At 39.9% G+C, this 20,526-nt stretch overlaps 1 protein-coding gene across 1 annotated transcript in view; it reads left to right on the top strand.

The window, feature by feature from the left end:
* Positions 1-20,526, top strand: part of mical3a (microtubule associated monooxygenase, calponin and LIM domain containing 3a) — a 53,756-nt gene that overhangs the window by 26,539 nt on the left and 6,691 nt on the right. The window contains exons 30-44 of the mRNA XM_037683446.1: positions 212-304; positions 2,079-2,231; positions 2,660-2,722; positions 3,853-3,927; positions 5,153-5,266; positions 5,364-5,443; positions 5,525-7,556; positions 7,634-7,728; positions 8,479-8,649; positions 9,685-9,735; positions 10,412-10,519; positions 11,389-11,482; positions 15,024-15,074; positions 15,908-15,958; positions 19,524-19,589. Of these exons, the coding sequence (XP_037539374.1) occupies positions 212-304; positions 2,079-2,231; positions 2,660-2,722; positions 3,853-3,927; positions 5,153-5,266; positions 5,364-5,443; positions 5,525-7,556; positions 7,634-7,728; positions 8,479-8,649; positions 9,685-9,735; positions 10,412-10,519; positions 11,389-11,482; positions 15,024-15,074; positions 15,908-15,958; positions 19,524-19,589 (3,297 nt within the window). The remainder of the gene's footprint in view (positions 1-211; positions 305-2,078; positions 2,232-2,659; positions 2,723-3,852; positions 3,928-5,152; positions 5,267-5,363; positions 5,444-5,524; positions 7,557-7,633; positions 7,729-8,478; positions 8,650-9,684; positions 9,736-10,411; positions 10,520-11,388; positions 11,483-15,023; positions 15,075-15,907; positions 15,959-19,523; positions 19,590-20,526) is intronic.

Below are 20,526 nucleotides of genomic sequence, written 5' to 3' on the forward strand. Positions count from 1 at the left end.
ACATCCTGTCCAGGTTTCATTCCTGTGTTAAAATAATTCACAACTCCACCTGATGTTTGTCCAGAATTACTGTTACATTTTGTCTTGTTGTCACGTACATCATTCTTTTTATCCTTTCGTTTTTCCTTCTTTGTCATCATTCTCTCACCTCCTCATACTCTGTACGTATATGTTTGTGTTTTTTGGGGTGTTTGTCTCTCCCTGCTGTCAGAGGGGGATTACTGCCCCTGGGATAAAGAGCTCCAGTCAGGCCTTTGGCTGGAGAAGTACCTTACAGATGAAGAAGATGTTGGTACATTCAAAGGTAGCAACAGAACTGCCTGCGGATGTGTTTGCAGTAAACCTTGAACATAGTTTCAACGTGGCTGATTTATTATTATTTTTTTAAAGATTTTCTACAATAACCATTTGTTTTTTGCTTTTTCTCGTTGGTTTTGTGTTTTGGTTGCTGTTGTTTTGAGGGATTCTGCATACACGAGTGTGTTTCTGTTTACTCTAAATCATCTAACCTGCTTAATAATACTCACTTTAGAATATGATAATTTAATAACTTTGACAGATTTTTCTTTTAGTTTTCCACCTCCTAGGTATTTCAGTTGTGATTTTACTGAGTGCCAGCTTTGCTGTGTTCAAGAAGTTGACGTTCCTTTTAGGGGTGCACCGATAAATCGGTCCAGATTTCCTTAATTTTAGGCGATCGGCCGATACTTACACGAGAAACCGATTTTACAGATTATTTTTGTAGTTTTAAAAACAACTGTCTAAATTTCATTTACCGTATTTTCTGGCCTATGTCACTTTTTTTTTTGCATCATTTGCATGCCTTGCCACTTATACATTGAAGCAACTTATTTATTAACCAAATTTTGGCTGAGATACGACCGTTCATTCATTCTGACACAGAAAATATTGAACACTACCATTTTCAGCCGCTACATGGCACTCGAGCAGTATGGCATGCCGTTGTGTCATGTAACAGGTAAAAGTGGTTATTAATGACACAACTGGCTTGCCATTGACTGCCACCTTTGTCCAGCTCCGGGATGATGCCTGGTGCATCCGTCAAATCAATTTCATTTTGCTGCGCCGCCCCGGTGAAATGCAGCTAATTTGACCATTGAAGTGTATTTATGAAGTAAAAGTTCAACTGAGACACACCTTTGCTATAATTATGAGCAAACAAATGATTGTTTTTAGGTGGTTATCTTGTTAAATTTTGAAGAAATGCACAGTGAGTCCTACCTCTGCGCTTCGGCGAATCAGGTTTTGAAATGCATCTGATTTGACCGTCGAAGTGCATTTATTAAGGAAAAGTTAGACTGAGACACACCTTTACTATAACTTCGAGCAAACAAATAATTGTTTTTAAGTGTTAATCTTGTTAAATTCTTGTTAAAGTCCTCCCGTGCACGCTCCCGCCATTTGGCATCCTATCGATTTTTGGCACACCAGCCCACATTTTCTGGTTATCAGCGGTGACGCGTAACAAATGCGATGCGTCAGCAGTGACGCATAATAGATGCGACTTATATGGCGAAGCAACATATTTGTGTTTTTTCCCACTTTTTAGACACATTTGGACTGATGCGACGTGTATGGCGGAAAATACGGTATTTTTCAGAGCACTACCTCATGGCCAGTTAAAACAAGTTTGTATTTTTTGTAGGATATTGTTCAGGGGGATGGTTTTCAATAAAATAAGATAGGAAAATTGAAGGTGCATTGTGACCTTTTCACACCTGACAGCGGAATCGGCAGGTCAGGCTTTTTAGAGATCGGTGATGGGCCAGAAAACTGCTATCGGTGCACCCCTAGTTTCTTTTTTAAAATTTGAAGCTAATTTTTTATAGTTTGCCTTTTTTTGCAGTGTGTAAATGCATGCAGCCTTCCTTGAACTTTCCACCATGATGACTTCTCCTAAGCACTGTGTAATGGTGTTTCTGCATTCTCTTCTTTTCTTTTTTCTCTTCTCACATTTCCACGCCTTCTTGCACATCTTCTCTCATCTTACTTTCTCTCTCTGTTCTCATTTGAACCACACAACTCCATCACACCTGAAAAACACAACATGTATTTAGCCAGGAATGTACACATCCAACAAGTCCTGCAACCTGTGGATCCCAGCGTCATTCCAGGTCTGACGAAAACACACCTGGACTCTGAGGGAGACGAGGACGGCCCGCCGGCCCCTGCCCTCCAACCCTCTGAGCTCACTCAGCCCTCCTCCACAGGTAACCCACCCAGAGGTGCTGCCTACTGGGAACAGCCACGGGCCTCGCCGTGTTGAGGAGCTGATATTTCATCACTGTGGTCGCCGCTGTTTTGTGTTAAAATTATTTATCTCTCCCAACTAATACACGTCTGTTTTTAATTATTTTTGTACTTTTGTTTCCTTGGAATGTCTGATTTTATGTTCAGCCTTTCATTCTTTTTTTAATGCAGAGGTGCTGCTGTTCATCTGGGATTAAATATAATGTTCTTCAGCAATGTCCCAGAGCATCATATAACCCTCTTTGTCAGTTCTCAGTTCCTTTGATTTTGTTCTGCTTTGTTCCGTTGTGTTCTGCTACAGTTTTTCCCCCATGTGTCTAATTGCTTTACTGTTATTTCCCTGCCATCTTTTTTTGTTGTTGTTCTATACCTTCTGGTGTGAGAGTAGCCCGTGCCCACACATCCACCCGTCATGAGGCAGTGAGAGTCTGGTTGGAGTCCTTGTCTGGAGGTAGCACAGACTTAAATGGGATTCTGACATCCCATCTTAGACTCGTCTTCTGTCTGTCTGTAGGCTGGCCCTTTCCTGACGCATGCAGAGAGCAGCCAACTCACAAGCATGAATGCTATCAGGCTTTTCACTCCAAAAGAGTTCTGATGGCCAGCACTCAGATCCTCCTTGTTGTTTCACAAACTTCTTATTCCACCTATTGATCATCAGATACAGGTTTTCTCTGCTCATACGCTGCTAACTGTACCGCATTTTACAAACTGAGCACCAAGGCTTGAAAACACGTTTCTTGCCCTCATGCAAGAGGAATTTCAATCTGAACCTGCTCTAACTGTGGCTATAGTTATGAACTGTAATGCATTAAGTGACGAGCACAAAGCTGTTGAAGTGAATTATCAACAGTTTGAAAGCTTGAATGAATGAAACGTTGGTCCTTCACATGAATTCATGCACAGGTTCCAAGTCCTGGGATAAAGTTTATAAAATCTCTTCAGTAGAAGTCAGACTCGCTAGAACCAGTTTTTCCTTCCTGTACATCAAAATCGATGACCCGCTGGGTGTATTTAACAGAGGCAATGGATAAGTTGGGATTTTATTTCAAAAGTGCATGAAATGATTGTCATGTTTTCATTCATGTTTATAAGTCTTTATAAGTCTTTACAGCTTTTTGGCTGCCATTTAAAATAAGTCAAAAACATTTTTGGCTGAGCTTTTGCTTGGATCAAATAAACTCCATTTTTAATTTAAAAATGGACAGCTGCATGCATCACTTTATTAATATTACTTTGTGCCCCATCTTTTGTTCATAGCAATAACAGAATATTAAAGTTTGATTTATTTATTTGGTTTTTTTTGCACAAAACTATTTTTCTTTGCCAGATTACTTTCTCACTGCTTTTTAAAGTAAAATGGATTTGGTTTTGAGGTCCTTTCACGCTTTTTCACTTATTAATTTCTGCTCCCCATTCTGCAAAAATGTCTTGATAACTTTGGAGCCTACAGCCAAAATATGAGGAAAAAAAGTTTATTCAAGCTGTTAGACTGTCAGAAAAGTTATCCCCCTATTATTGACTAAAAGCAGATTGAGATAGCCGGATTACTTATTTATTTTTATTTTTATCTTACCCCAGAACCCTGTGAAGATGAAGACCTAGAGGCTGAAGCAGGCAGTCCAGATGTGGAGCCTGGGACTGAATTAGATCAGGGTAAACCTTCAAAAAGCATAAACATTAATTAAACCAAAAAAACTGAATTTTCTGTGAAAATGCACTGTGATGAATGAATTTCCTGAAATTGAGTTAAAGTTAAAACTAACAGAAGCTTAACCCTCCAAAACTGGAAATAAAAGCAACAATTAGAAACTTGTTAAAAGCTAAAACTAAGAAAAATGTAGCAAATGCTAAAATCGACAAACCATAGCTAAAAGCTAAATTAGCTAAACTTTACCTAAAAGCTAAAATTAAGAAGAAGGTAGCTAAAGTCTGAAAGAAGCATAGGAGACTAAACTAGAGCAGCTATGCTGAGAAAGATTTTAGAAAATGTCTTTCAAGGAAGCAAAGAGATCTCAATGCATTTCTATGGGAACAGGTTTTGTAGACAAAGTTTTAAAAGTATGAAAGTTATAAGCACTAAAAATCATAGCACAATATTACTGATTGAACCAATGTTTTGAGACATGAATGGTTGGGGGCCGAGATGGTGTAGAGGCAGGGCAGCCGGCTTGGGACCCAAAAGTCCCAGGTTCGATCCCCAGTCACTGCACATCACGTGGCGTCTCTGGGCAGCACGCCTCATTCCCAAAATGTCCCCCTGGCGCTTTCAATAGCTGCCCACTGCACCACCTGGTGGTGGATGGGTTAAATGCAGAGACTAATTTCGCCATTCTATGGAAACATACAGTGCTGACATTGTGATGACATTATTATTATTATTATTATTAACTTGGTTCAAAGTATGAAAAAAAATAAATGGATAAGCTATAAACGGAAAAAATGTATGAATCTTGAATCGGCATTCACTCAATAATCTGTTTTTTCCTTCATATAATTACGTTTTGTTAAAAAAGAATAACGATTGAACCAATTAAAATATTTAAGCTTGAAAAGGCTGTGTGCAGACATAACATGACCAAATACGTCTGTAAGAACAACAGTACAAAATGACAAATAGGTACCGTGTCAAGTTGTGGTTTTTATGTTGAGGGTACAGAATTAACATATCAGATGTGATCCTCTACTGTCTCTTTAAGAATCGCCAAACATCTCAAGAACTTACAGATTAATTTGAGTTTAATCTTTTATACAGTCAATTTGAGTGCCTTGTATATTTGTAAATATGACGTGTCTGTTGTAAAGTGTTAAAAGAGTAAACCAGCTCTGTGTTCTCCTCACTGCTTACATGTGGCCCTTTGTGTTGAATGTCTAATTGCAGATGACATCCCTTCAGATGCAGAAGCTGAGGCTCGTTTGCATCAGTCTGAGCCCCATGAAACACCTGTTAAGGAAAACGGGGAAGAAGAAAGTGTAGGAATGGTCTCCAGTGTTGGTAAATTATCAAAACTATTCTTTCAAATTGATATTTCTTGAAGTTTTTACAAAAGTTACAATCATTTATTTTTTTTTTGTTTTGTTTGTGAGTTTAGCCTCATCCAGCATCGACCCAGTGCAGAAGGTTGATGTTGTTCTTTCTCCTCTCAAACCATCCCCAGAGCCTAAAACACAGGTGAGATAATTCCACACCTAGCAGGTTGACATCATGTGACGTGTAATGAATGGTTCCTAAATTTCACCCCTTTATTTTTAGGTAACTCCAGTGAAGTCTCCCGGCAGTCGCTTTTTCACTGATCCCTTCCTGCCTGAGGAAGCACTGTCTGAGAAGACAAGTCCGTCCCCACCAGTCAGGACTCCACTGAGCCCGTCACCAGCTCCCTCTCCGCTTCCTGCTTCTGTCCCTTCGCCCACTCTTACCGTTGTTGCTTCCCCTGACAGGGTGCCTGCCTCCTCTCCCCTTGCCTCAAACCCCACAGCAACTATCACTTTTACAATGAAGCCAGTCGACAAATCACCTATCCTATCAGCCGTCAAGTCGCCACCTATCTGCTCTCAGCCCACCCCATTACCAGAAACTCATACGCCTAAATCTCCAGTCTACCCTCATCGCTCCATTTGTCCTCTCACAGGTAACCCCCTTTCTCCAATCTGTGCCCAACCTTTGCCCTGCCATGAGCCCTCGTCACCCCTCACATCTGATTCCCCTGTCAGAACTCAGCCAGTCCCTGCAGTCACTTCCACACCCATGGCCAAAACGGACAAGCCCACAACTGAACTTAAGTCTTTGGATTCCTCAACAGAGGAACTTGCATCAAAAAAGACAGATATAATTGAGGAGTTTTGGTTAAAGAGTGCTGAGATAAGGAAGAGCCTTGGCTTGTCTCCTTTGGACCGCAGCAGTAAAATCCTGGAGAAGAGCGCTGTTAACGATTCAAAACAAGACTCCATCCCAGCCAAGACGCACTCACCAGATGTTTCTCAGGAACAGAAGCCTGTCTTTACTGGCCGCACTGTCATTCGCAGACTGAACATCACGCTCGAGGGTCAAGTCATTACGCCTATTGCTCCGATAGAGGCTAAGAGTGATGGCTTTGACATTAGGGAAATCAGCAGCAGCTCAGGCTTGGGCTTGAATGGAAGCCTGGCTACGAGCCAAACGGTGAACAGTGACAGCTATAACACATCTGACTCTACCATGCTCACCCCACCCTCCAGTCCGCCACCACCTGTGCCTGCCAATCAGTCTCCAGCTGTTCTCAGGCAGCAGAGACACCAAGTATCTTGGAGCAACAGAACAGAAAAGCTTCCATCTGAAAGTGCCAAAGAGCCAGCAAAACCCAAGACTCCTGTTCCTGCACCCAGGACTCAGCTGAGCCCCGTGTCTGTGCCCAGACCTGTGCCCAGGAAAGCCTCCTCCCCTGTGGCAGCACCAGAAACTGCTCCAGTGGTTGTAATGCGGGAGAAGAAGAAGTCTCGACCAGCTGAGGTGAGGAAATCATTTGTGGAGACCGTTGAGGAAATTCCATTTGCTGATGATGTGGAGGAGGCTTATGATGAGCGAACACCAGAAACAAGCATGAATAAGTATTCTACTCCACCCACCAGTAAGCCCAGCAAGCCCCCACTACATCTGGCTCTAGCAATGGAAAACGGTAAGCCTAAAATCCCAGTCAACCCCGCTTCCAAGATCCAACGGGCAACTCAGTTTTCTCCAGAGGCCAAGGAGATTGCCAAAGAGAGAATTAGGGCGAGAGAAAAGTCTGTCAAGAGCCAGGTTCTCAAAGATGCCATGGCCAAGCAACTAAACAAAATGAAAGAATCGGACACGGACAAAGAAGCCTCACCTAAAGTAGCCTGGAGTGCAACCCCAGATTCAAATGAAAAAACAAAAAAGTCTGCTGTATCTCCAAAAACATCAGCTGTGAAAGCTTTGGAGTCGAAGAAGGCCGATACTGTGCCCGAGCGCTTCTTCAGCAGCAACAAGAGTCTGGACAGCTCGGTGGCGTCCTCAGATGGCTCTTCTACGAGCAAAAGCAAGAAACGAAGCTCCCTCTTCTCGCCTCGCAAGAATAAGAAAGAGAAAAAAGCCAAGAACGACAGCAGCAGGAACTCGGGCACAGAGGAGACGCCGCCCAAGCACAAGTCGTTGTGGAAAGCTGTCTTTTCAGGGTACAAAAAGGACAAGAAGAAGAAGGACAATAAGTCGTGTCCAAGCACTCCGTCGTCCAGCTCCACCACTCAGGACTCTGGCAAGAAAAGAATGTCCCCCCTTGGGAGATCTTCAGGTAAGATCTGCCACATGTTTCTGTGAGTTGGAGCTGGAGAGTCTGGAAACTTGTGTTTTTCTGATTGTGTTCAGCAGACTTGAAATCGCGCAGAAACCTGAGCGTGTCTGAGGACTCGGACCTGTCGTGCGATGATGTTCTGGAGAGATCATCCCAGAAATCAAAAGCAGATGTGAGTAATGGGCATGATTTGACAAACCACATCTTTCTTTGCAGATAATTAAACATCCATCGCTGTGCAAAACTAAACAGATATTTTTAAACTCTTGGTCTGAAGAAACTTTTACCAATGTTTAATGAAAACGAACTCCTCAGAACAGGAAACGCCCGTCCTAAATTGAAAAAGTCAAACTCAATTACAAATTAAAACCTTTTTCGAACAAAGGTCTAGTTTCAGAATCTACATTAACTCAAGTTAGACACCCAGCATCTTTTCTTGGTTGCAGGTTCCTCAACAAGAGTTTGATTGGTCTCATTTTGAAGTTTTCTGTTGTACTTTTGACATCATAATCAAATATTACCGAAAAAATTCAAGTGATAAATGTATTACATTTAAAATAAGATCTTGGGGGCCAGATAAGATGTCAACGAGGGCCACATTTGGCCCCCGGGCCTTGAGTTTGACACGTGACCTTTTAATCTCGACTGTTTTGAACCTTTTTTGTCTTGTTTATATTAGTTTATTCAGATATAAATTTGTTTTCTGCATGAGACCAAACATTTCTGGGGAACCTGCTTGTCTAGATGTGCTCATACATTTAGATTTAAAGAACACTCACATAAAAAAGCTGCTCTCAGTGAACAAAACATTTTCTCGCAGGGATTTCGGAGGTCAGATGTGTCATCATCACACCCATTGCTGCAGTTTGTCTTGTGCTTTCGTTCACACCTTTTATCTTAATATAATTTCTTTCACTCCTAGCGGCATACGGACATCTTTGACCTAGTATCAGGCATGCAGAAGGAAGCAATAAAGGAGGAGAAACTGGAAAAAGAGAGAAGGAGGGAGTTAAAGACAAAAAAGGAGGTTAAAGAGAGACGTAATGAAAGGGTGCAGGAAAAGGACCGAGAAAAGGAAAAAGACAACGAGGAGGTATTTTGGCCTCAGGGGTAAAATAATCTTGAATACTGACTAAACCTAAAAGATGCAGCATCACCAGTTTTGTACTTCTACAGGTCACATGACTTTTAACTTTGAATAAAAGATTGGCTTGTGCCTTTTTAGTTAAATATTAAGAGAAAAATATGTACACAGATTTGTTTCTATGCAGTGAATTTGGATTAACACGATAGAACACATGCACACTGTATAATGGTGTTTGGTTGAAGAAATATAAAAAAAGTGTTCTTTTAAAGGCTGAATTCACGGTAAACTTGGTGCATAGGTCACATCAGGTCTTTGCAGACATTTGGCACACAACACCTTATGCAACCCTATTTTTTAATGAAGCTCTTTAATTCAAGTCCATTTGCATTTATAATGTTCTGCAATTCAAAATTATTCTCCCTGCTGGTGCCAAGGCCATGTGTCTTTTGTTCTACTTTTTATTTTTATGGTGGTTTTAGATGGATAGAATTTAGCTCAGTGCCAGAGGCATGAATTCATTGTAAAACGAAAAACATGTTCCCATTTTAGTTTTCTTCACTGTGACAACATGTGTGAAGAAGGAATCGACGTTCTGATTCCTTCTGAATAGTGATCTGGATTCCAACTTCACACAGCTCCATTAACCGGAGATTAAAGCTTTATCATGCCTCCCAGGCCTCATGGAATTCAGTGAGGTCTCATTGGAATCATATCTCGTTCATAGTGACTGTCGTGGTTATTTCTGTAATTGTGTGTATTAGATCTGTGAGATTGTAGCCGTAGCACTGGAAATAACAGACTTCATCATCAGCGATGTCTGTTCCATGTTGTATGTTGTCTAGTTTAGAAAAAATATTCCAGCTTTGTATTTCTTTGTGGGGTATTAACATTGCCTGTTTTGATTTGTTTTTTTACTTGCTAAATTATAGCTTGACTGTGTTACTTTTGTGGTTTTGTTTAACGTAATCATTAACCCATTTAATCATATCATCTGTATCGTGTTTGTTTCCTCCCCCCTTTTTATGTTTTGTCTTCACCAAGTCTGTTTATGTTCCTCACGCACTGGCGTTCAAGAGATCGTACGCCACTAAGGTAGTATTACATACGTTACACACTGATACCCCCACCACCTTCACTTTCAACTCGTTCTTTTTGCACCACGCACCAGTTTACTGTCAACATCTTGTGAACGCCTGGCCGTAAACTAATACCCGCTCACTTGCAATCCTCGCTGACTCACTGCTGGATGTTTGCTCTCTTGAAACTCTTAAAATCGTTCACCGTTCTGGTCCCTCTGATACGTCTGAATCTCTATCATATTATGGGCTGCTCCTTTCTGAATGCTGTGATATTAATCTGCCTCTGTGGCGCCAATTTACTCCGGTAAAATAAGTGGAAAAGCTTGTTTTGCATCAGTTGCTTTTACTTCCTTCTCATCATCTTTACCAGCACAATCTCACAAGTCTCGACTGGGAGAGAATTTCTCTCTGTTCGATTGAGCTCTGACAACTTATTGACTAGTTCGTCATGTGAAGTAAGGTTACATGAAAAAGGTGCAGTAAAGTTAATACATAAGGTGTCAGCATTTTCCGAGATGCTTTGTGTTGTAATCTTAATATTCCTGTTTAGATTACAGCACTAGCTGTCCAGTTTCCTCTCCTCTTGTGTTGAGATTTTTTTGAAGAGCCAAGGTCCCGTAGAGGTGGTTTTCCATAAGAAGCAGCTGAAGGATGAGGTGCATCTGACAAGCTTTTTGTTGTTTCGTCAGAAAACCTACACAGAGGAAGAGCTGAATGCCAAACTCACGCGCAGAGTACAGAAAGCTGCTCGGCGGCAGGCGAAGCAGGAGGAGCTCAAAAGACTACATAGAGCTCAGGTAAGAGACTGATGGGAGCAGCTTTTATGACTTTATTTGGGAGGGTTTTATATAGACATGTTATTGTTGTCACTGTTACTTTGCTCTACACCATATGGTCACATCAATGTGATTCAGCTCTTTTGGACTGAGGCCAGCTGCATTCCTTGTTAAAGAAAGTCTCTGTGATTGAGGCTGAGTGCAGTCGGGCCCCAGGCTGCTGACTCAGCACTGTGCTGTCTTTTCTCCTGGGACGGTGGTTAGCTGGCCTGATTTCTGTTTCTTTTCCTGTGCGTGTTTATAGAACCAAAAAGTAACTTTTTTTTTTTTTTTGGTCTGCTCCAGCTTCTATGAGTCACAAACAAACTTCAACTCTGAAGTCACAACATCAGTAATTTAAAGGTTGGTAGAAGTGTCAGTGTAGGCACTTTGGCTCACTGCACCTGCCGCTTCTGCCCATTTCTTTCACACACTTTGCTGCCTGATGTCAGATTCATAAAGTGAATCCATACTTTAAAACAGATCATTGAATTACACTTGACGTTTATGATTATGTATACGGCAATGTAGAGGCTAGGTTGCTTTTCACTCCCTAATGCATCCACTGCCAATACCAGTGAGGTGTGATGCTGATCCAGGAGAGGAAACCATGAAATATTCATAATCATCATTATAGTTGTAATTATTAGCTCTTTTGCTGCAGAGGACATATATATTTATTGGGAGTAAACTGGTGCATTAGTTGGAGCAAACCAGCTCTAAATGGTGGTAAACTTTGCTTTGTGTACCCCTGTGGAAACGGTTTGGATTGAAATAATAAGTTATATTGGTTATATGTGCCTCTGAGCGTTGGTGCGAGTCTTCATTGATATAAATGCTTGTCTGTCCAGATCATTCAGAGGCAGTTGGAGCAGGTGGAGGAGAAGCAGAGGCAACTGGAAGAGAGAGGTGTAGCTGTGGAGAAAGCTCTGAGAGGAGAAGCAGGTAAAAGCTTGTCACTCATTTATTTGTTGTTTTTTAATTAATGTGGCCATTTCACGTGGCTGCTATTTCTTCACTATCACTGCAAATTAGACACGACGTCCAAATTAAGCAGGCTAATGGGTGTTGCAACTTTAATAATTTGCCATTTATTAATATTTGAAAGTGATTTGTTCATGACAGGTTAATCTTCTGTCAGCTGCTCACCAGTGGCTCCTTCCTAAGATCTCATTTTATCTTTATGTGATTATGAGATAAGTGTTTTACAGCTCTCCAAAGAGAATAGCAGTCATATCTATGTTTATGTAACTCTGCAAAACCCATCCTTAGGTTAGGTTGTGCTGAAATCACCGTCTGCATTTGGTGTATTTCATTCTAGCAAAGTATATTTAGCCTGTAGCTTGTATGCAGGAAACAATTTTTCCCAAGTAAATATCTTAAAAGGGTGATGACTAGGCCTGTCACGATAACAAATTTTGCTGGCCGATTAATTGTCTCAGAAATTATTGCGATAAACGATAATATTGTTTGAAATTTTACAATAATTAGTAATTATTGTCAAATTTAAGAAGAAATGTTTGCTAATTTGTTTTGAATGTAGTACCTTTTTTCGACCACCAGATGACTGTATAAGACAGTTTGAATCGAAGGATGGATAGTGAGGGAGCGAGCAGCGTGTCTCTTTAAGAAAAATGGAAGGGAGGCCCCTTGACGTGACATGGCCTGTCTCTTTGGTTCTCAACATAGTGGATGCTCAGTGTGGTTTTAGCTTTTTAGCATAGCATTTTTCACACAAAGCTTTTAATAAAACTGTCAGGATTTGTTGGACAGGAACGAACCCAATTGTGCATACAGGACTCAAACTCGGCAAATACAAAAATAAGTATTTTAATAGTAAATAAAGAACAAAACAAACAGCTGACGTGGCAGCAAAACTTACATAAAGATGGAGGACTCAGAGGGAAACTCAGGGAGGACTCAGGAGAGCTCAGGGGAGACACAGGAGAACGCAGGAGAACGCAGGAGGACGCAGAGACCCAACGAATACGACCCGACAAAGGAACAACACAGAACACGAGGCTTATATACAAGGACAAGACAAGACGTGATTACAACAGGTGTGACAAGACAAAGGTGGCACCAATTAAACTGACGAGGAAACACTAGGGAAACAGACACAAACAGAAACAGCAAATGGTACCATCCTTACAAAAACAATCACTAAACAAGTTCTCAGCTTCATTTTACAGAGATAAAACTTTTCACACAAAGGCAGGGTTTCAACCGTGACTTTTGGAGCTTCGACAAGATGGAGTTTTTTTTTTCCCCGAGGTCGACCTGTTAGCTTAGCTCGTAGCTTAGCTTCTCAGCTTAGCTGCTTTTAACGATCCAAAAACGCGATTTTGGATGGCTAAATGGATTTTAGAGAGAAAGGGAGGGGTCGGTGAAGAGCACTGGAGTTTACCTTTTTGTCATCCACTGTCTTCAGTAGAAAGAGAGACACGAAGAAACGATAAAGTCGATAAATGAAAACGAGGTTGATAATTTTCATTTATCATGCGATTAATTGATTTATTGTTTTTCGCGACAGGCCTAGTGATGACAAGTGACCATCACAGACAATATACTTTCAAGAATAAATGATTTATGAAAGAGCAGCATAGTTTATTATTTGTGACCATGAATAATAATCGGTACTAAAGGTACTCATTGCAATGTCATGAAGTCAGGTTCAAAACTATAAAATAAGAAACAAATTATAAACAATATTTTTTTCCTCATATGGACGCTAGTGTGTCTTGAAATGAAAAATGTGTTAGCAAAATTAATAAACGCTGCTAACTACCATGTGGACTTGCTTACTTACAAAAACAGTTTAACTGTGGTGTACCATCTTGTCAAGGTGCTCTAATCCAAATCTCAAGTGAATATGCTCAGATTTGAAGATACATTTGCTTTTGGCATTATTATTATTAACCTTTATTTAACCAGGCAAATCCCACTGAGATCACAGATCTCTTGTGTAATGGAGGCCTGGGCCTGAAGGCAGCCTAACATGCATGTTTTTGGACTATGAGAGGAAACTGGAGTACCCAGAGAAAACCCACGCAAGCATGAGAAGAACATGCAAACTCCACACAGAAAGACAGCAGGTCCAACCGGGGATTGAACTCAGGACTTTCTTGCTGTGAGGCAACAGTGCTAACCACTGAGCCATTTTGAATGACGTGAATGACATAACGTGAATATCGCAAAAATTGCCGTTCTATTCAAAATGGCCAGCTTCCTATAGGTTTTACAATTTGATGCCATGAGACTTTTTAAGTAGGTCTTGGATTGATGCACCTATGTACCAAATTTCTTGTGTACACTGACACAGCCAAAGTGATTTGAGATGGAAAAGTCAATTTTGATGTATTTGTATGGATTTGCGCTCAGATTTGCTGAGTAAAGTATGCAGATAAAAGCGCTCTTTACGTTGAGTGTGTATCTGCATTTCAAAGTTCTATTTCAACATACAACAAAGTTCACTCAGGTCATCTGGATGTTTTTTTTTTTTTTTTTAATGTTTTTTCCTTCATCCAAAGGACTTCTTCAGTCCGGGGAGCCACAACAAAATCAGTCCCACAAGCAGCACACTCACATAGTGGACCAACCAGTTTGCTGGTGATAAGATGTTTTACTGGGGCCTGCCCTCTCCCACGTCGATTCCTCTGAGGCAGCCATAGTGGTTCAAAACATCAAAGTTCATACTCAATAATCCAGTAAAAAAAAAAAATAATCCAACAAAGTTTAGTCAGGTCATCTGGATGCTTTCTTTTTTTGCTGTTGTTGCTGAGACGATTCGTCCCTTATCCAAAGGACTTCTTCAGTCTGAGGAGCCACAACAAACTCAGTCCCACAAGCAGTTTTGTACTACAGATGTTTTGACCCACTATGGCTGCCTCAGAGGAGTCGACGGGGTAGAGGGCGGGCTCCAGAAACCATCTTATCACCAACAAACTGGTTGGTCCACTATGGGAGTGTGCTGCTTGTGGGACTCAGTTTGTTGTGGCTCCTTGGACTGATGAAGTCCTTTGGATGATGGACGAAACGTCTCAACAATAAAAAAGAATCCGTCCAGATGTTTTGACCTTTGTTAGATTTTCTTTTTTGTTACCTGGATTATTGTGCATGAACTTTGACCTATTTAAACATATCTAGAAAACTACTGGACTAAACTCTTTCAAACTGCTCTATTTGTAATAATTCAAGATAACCTTATTATGTTTAATTGTATAATTTGCAATGAGTACCTAAAAGGCACGGTATTTATTAGATTTATGAAAACTTTACAGGTTGTAGTTTATTCTATCTTAGTTTGTTTTATAGTAAAAGAATGACATAGAAACAATTCACCCTGCCGATTCATCCATACGGGCCTCAACAGTTACTTGAATTTTTCACTTTTTCCACCAGTGAAATACATTTTTCCCCACATCTACTGTTTAGATAATCAAGTGGTAAAGTATTTTAACTTGTTTACTGCTCTACTCTCTTAAAGGATTGTATAAAGGTACTTATACATTACCCAAACAGCACAAAAGAAGATCAGGTATTAGATTTACTCGAGTTGCTGTTTGTATTCTGTCATATAGGCTCCATCTGTGGTGACACACTGCAACAGTTCTCCATCTCGAACATGTTGATCTGTGTTTGTTCATCACACGTCTGACATCCTCAGTTCCTAGCTGCATGCGATCAGGAGATTGTGTGTCCCGACATAGATTTGTGTGTGTGCTCATTTTGGACGTGTTTCATCTTTTCAACTGTCTCTCAATGAGGAGAGTTTCTGTGCTCTGATCAAGATTCAGAACATGTTATAGTTTTAACATGCAGTCTGAATATAAGACATCCACTTTAAACTGATTTGAAGGATGGCAGATTCCTAATTAGAACAGTATCTCTGCTGTGGCTAAGTGAAATGATGCAGATATTTGTAGATATCCGCCTTTAATATGCTCAGCGGCAAGTCAAAATTGATTTCAACTTGTCTCCTGTATGCATTGATCAAAACACATTTAGAATTGGTTGTTTATAAGTGAAAAATCTGTTACCTCTAAACTACCTTTGTCAAAATAAACTGAGTACAGTAACTCAAAGTTCACCAGACGCAAGTCAAGCCCAGTGAAAATGAACACAGCAAATCTATGCAACCGGTTTTGTTATTTCATGGAAATGCAGTGACTTTTAGTTTTTGCACAAGTCGAACACACTGTGGTGAGTACTAGCAGACTCTCTTTGTTCTGAGTGTTGCTACACTGTGTCAGTGTGTTTGCAAGCCCGTGCATGACATGCTGTTGTTGGAGACAGTGCGTGTGTGTTTGTATGCCCAGTTTGGGGCCGTGTAAAATAACTCCTATCTCTAATATATCCCTGTCATTGTAGACTATTGGGGAGATTCTAATTACAGTGAAATCCTGGACATGCATCTGGGCGGTATGTATTTCAAATCTGTCGCTTTAAAACTAATCTAATGGCTAACCCAATCTCTCCTTCCACCACTTGTTTTACTACTTGAGCTTTGTACCCCTCATCCAGTATCTACCTTTAATGGCTGGCTGATAGGCTGGCTTTTAGATTCTGCACTAGTTGCTGCTCCTTAACCTCTTCCATTCTCCTTCATTCTCCTCCCACCTCCCCTTACAGCATTTCTATTTGAGATAACATGCACCTCAAACAGAGATCAGACACTGTTTTTGTGAAAATCACCTTCGATCTCTCTATACTCACTGAATAATACGCATTTACATTGATGAGCAACTTGTATTTGTCATTCCTTACTGTGACAGCTTGTACTGATGTATGAATCTAATGAGAATTGTATGTTCTTGTTTTTAAAAAAACCTTAAAAATAATTGAGGGACTTTTCACACAATAGTGGACTTAAAATAGAAACACGTTTTTATAGCATTTAAAGAAGATTTGGTTTTATTACATAGTTATTTAGACTACACCAAGATTTATAGTTTTTCAAAAACATAGCAGAGTTGTACCAAGACAGTTGAAATAGGAAGGGTTTAAAATATACTCTATACTTTATTTACTGCTGAAGTCAGTGTTCTGTGTTCTGTGTAATAAAAAGACCATCAGAGCTGAACTGAGACATTTAGTCTATTTAAAATGTAATGCAGCTTGTTCCTCTGTTCTGCAAAGTTCGCCTGTCCAAACATCATTAGACATCCACCACTGAGCCACAAAGTTCAGCTCATCATAAACAAATGCATTATTATGGGACTAAAGGTTGTCTCTGTTAGATGCACTTTTTACTCCAGTATTGAGCCCAAATTATGTTAGTGAAAAAAAAAAAAATTTCTAAATGCTTGTAATTCCACAGACAGGCTTGTAAATGCTAATAAAACTATGTTGACATGAACTAACACATTGATTTTAATGTTTTTATGACCTTTAATGGTTTGAACAGCAAAAATCTATAGCCTAATACATTTTAAAGAAATAAGCTTTGGTACAAAGGAGTATTTAAATATTTGTACCTTAACTTCTGGTTTGGATCGCCTTACTCTTGATATAATAATACGTGGCTGTTTGTTAATTCAGTCTAACATCTTGGCTTGTTTTTGTCTTATCCTCACCCACACGCATGCTTGCATGCTGTGGAAGTATTATGCAACTTCTCATGGACTGACTCATGCTAAACTTTTGGCCTGACTCTTCGTTTCAACTCTGAACTCTGCTCTATAGTTCTGCATTATAGTCCCAACAGCGGCTCTCTCATATCTGCTCAGTTGCATTAACCCAAGAGTGTGTGGTTGTGCGTGTGGTATGTGCTAACAGATGAACGTTGCAAGCAACCCCCTGACCTTAGCGGTTGTGTGTGAACTGCAGTGGGTAATATAGCTTTATTTTCTGTCTGGGTGGGATGTCATGCAGTGTTTGGAATTCCTCTTTTCCTCCTTGTTCCTGTTGTGAATTCAGCGGTGTTTTGTTAAAGGCCAATAGTTTTAAATCAGTGTCAGTGGGATCTCTCAGCAAGAGGCAAGAAAAGGTTGTGTTTTCTCGTGTTTGAGTAGGGTGTGCAGAGTTTTGTCTCACCGGTTGTTGCCACTCATCAGATGGGTGGAATTTGAAGAGGACTGTCTTTAAGATAAGCACCTCAAAGATCTTTACTATAACTGGTTGACCTGATTATAGTGTAGAACTTTGATGTTGAGGGTTGGATATTTCAGTGGTTCCCAACACTGGTCCCTGAGGAACACCATCCTGCATGTTTTAGTTGTTTCTCTGCTCGAACACACCTGATTTGAGTGATTAACAGGCTTCTGCCGAACTTAAGGAAGTAATTAAACCACTGAATCAGGTGTGTTGAGCACAGAAACAACTAAAACATGCAGGATGGTGTTCCTCAAGGACCAGGGTTGGGAACCACTGAGATATATAATCAGTTTTCCTGTATTTTATCTGATAACTCTCTCTGTTTCTCTTATATTTTAATACCAGATAGAATATATGCCAATAGAAAAGTTCAGCTTTTTCTGTGTTACAGGGGGTATTTTAGCAAAAAAATTTTGGTGTTACCACCTATACTTTAATAGAAGCTGTAAGGGATTGAGTCATTTTATGTGTTACATTTAAGCCCTTCAGGTAAAACAAAAACAGATTTTTTTTTCCTTTAAACTCTGCTACGTACATATAATTTACCATAAAAATTGAATCTCCCAAGTTAATTACTCCTTTATAGTTAAAGATTCATTGAGTATATGACACATTTTTTACATGATTTGTGGAAACCATTAAAAAATGATTAGGACTCTAATCTCTCTAGAATAAATATTCTGTAGCTTTTCCTTTTTTTTTTTTTTTCTGTGATGGTCTCTTGTTGTAATTATCCAGCTTTTCACTCTCCCAAACCTCTTCACCCTCCAGCCTGAAAACCTTTTCTCATTCTATTCCTATTTGTGACTTCAAGCTCTTATATGTCCATCCATTCAGTTTCTTACCCACGTTGTGGAGAGCGGGAGCCTATCTTCTGCAGTCACTGCGAGAGGCGGGGTACACCCTGGACATGTGTCAAGACCATCTGAGGGTCATATTGAAACCAACAAGACAAACAACACACTTTCACTCACACCTAGAGATGATTTAGAGTGACCAGTTAGCCTAACATGCATTTTTGGTCTGTGGGAGGAAACGAGAGTACCCAGGAAATAAAAACACATGTGCACGGGACATGCAAACTCTACCCAGAGCATGAGCGTTCTTCCTGAAGCACCTGTCTCCGTTTTAAGTTATTTGTGCTACACATATTTTATATTCATTATTTTGGAGCCTTTCTTATTCATTTTTTTTTTTTACCTAATAAATCTTTTCAGTGGGAGAAAATTAGAAAAAAATAAATCCTAATTTGCATTTCAAAAGTAGCTACACTTCAAAAGTCTCTCTACACAGGCAACAAATGAAGCCGGGTGGTCTCAACACGTTCATATAGTGTTTACTCCAAGAGGCTCTTTAAAGACAAAGCCATTATGTGTGTGAGAGAGAGACGGGTCTCCTGGTGAACAGTAATGGCTGTAATAGTGGCATCAAATCATTTTATGCACTTTGGAAAACAGTGACCATGTGTTTAGGCTATGCCCATTTCATAACTGACAGAGAGCTGTTAACGAATTGGTTTATCAGCAGAACCACAAATGCAAGATCAAAGACGGTTTTTGTTTTTTTTTTCATTCTGAGTTCAGGATTATTTGTTGTGTTTACTTGTTTCTGTGTTTCAGCCCCTTTTTCTTTTCTCCCACCACACAGCTTATCTCTCCCCAGTTTTTCTTTTCTTTAGGGAATTGGCCTTCTCCCTATCACTGTACTACTGTCCTTTGACTTTTCTCCTTGGTGTATATGTTCTGAACCACACCCTTCTTGTTTCCTCACCTTTGTGCCTATGTGATGTCTCTGCTCTTTCTCCTGCATTATCTCCCCCTCATCTTTTCTACCTGACCTCTGCACTCACCTGCATCACTCCTTCATATTATTTCCCTCTGTCTTGTGGAAGTTGAACCCTATGTGGGGATGCCTCGTCGACGACCGCTCTCCCTCTGCCCATGCTGGTCCCCTGAAGGTAACACAACCCTGCTGCATCTATCAACACTTGTGGCAGGTTACCTCGTCAGCCGCAAGGATCTGCAGAACTGGACTACCATCTTTTGCCTGTTACCCTTATCCCCATTCCTACCATACTTGTTATATTAGGCTGAGTACATTTCCCCAGAGTTCTCCCAAAACTTACTAAAATACAACATGTAGGATTAGGAAGTTTTATATATATATAAAAAAATGAATGTGTTTTGTTATAAGTCTAAACTAAAAGCTTCTAATTTTCAGATTTTACCCAAAACTATTACTCAAAAAATGAAAATAATACAATACAATACAACTTTATTTAAAAAGCACTTTAAAACAACACCGTTGGCCAAAGTGCTGTACACTAACACATACAAGCATAAAAACTATGAACTCAACAAATACCATAAAAGTGATGAACTACCAAATCATAAAACAGTAACAACAATAAAACAAACAACTTAAAACAGTAAAGCCAACAACATTTCAAGCTGCGTTAGAAGCCAAAGAAATAATGAGTCTTCAGAGCAGATTTAAAAACAGGAAGTGAGTCAGCTTGTCTGACGTGCAAAGACAGCTCGTTCCACAGTTTAGGTGTTTAATATCACACCGTTTAATATCAAGTCTGCTACTCACTGGTGGATATCTGAGACGTGAAAAATACATTTGTAATGCTATACCAACTAAAACATAAAAAATAATATATTTAGATTATGGACTTATGTATGCACTAACTGTTATTGCCGTATTTGTAATAGTTTACTTTATAAACCCTCTATGGGTTAAAATGGCTAAACTAGCACCGTAAGCTACTCTTTTTCACTTTAGTTTGAGTATTTTGAGTTTTGCAAAGAAAAATCATATTTCAAATTAGTCAAGTTATAGATGTACTAGTCAATACTCAATCATCCTATTTTATCCTAAATTATATATAT

The sequence above is a fragment of the Nematolebias whitei genome, chromosome 10 (assembly GCF_014905685.2).
Source record: "Nematolebias whitei isolate Nwh7 chromosome 10, NemWhi1, whole genome shotgun sequence".
Classification (NCBI taxonomy): Eukaryota; Metazoa; Chordata; class Actinopteri; order Cyprinodontiformes; family Rivulidae; genus Nematolebias; species Nematolebias whitei.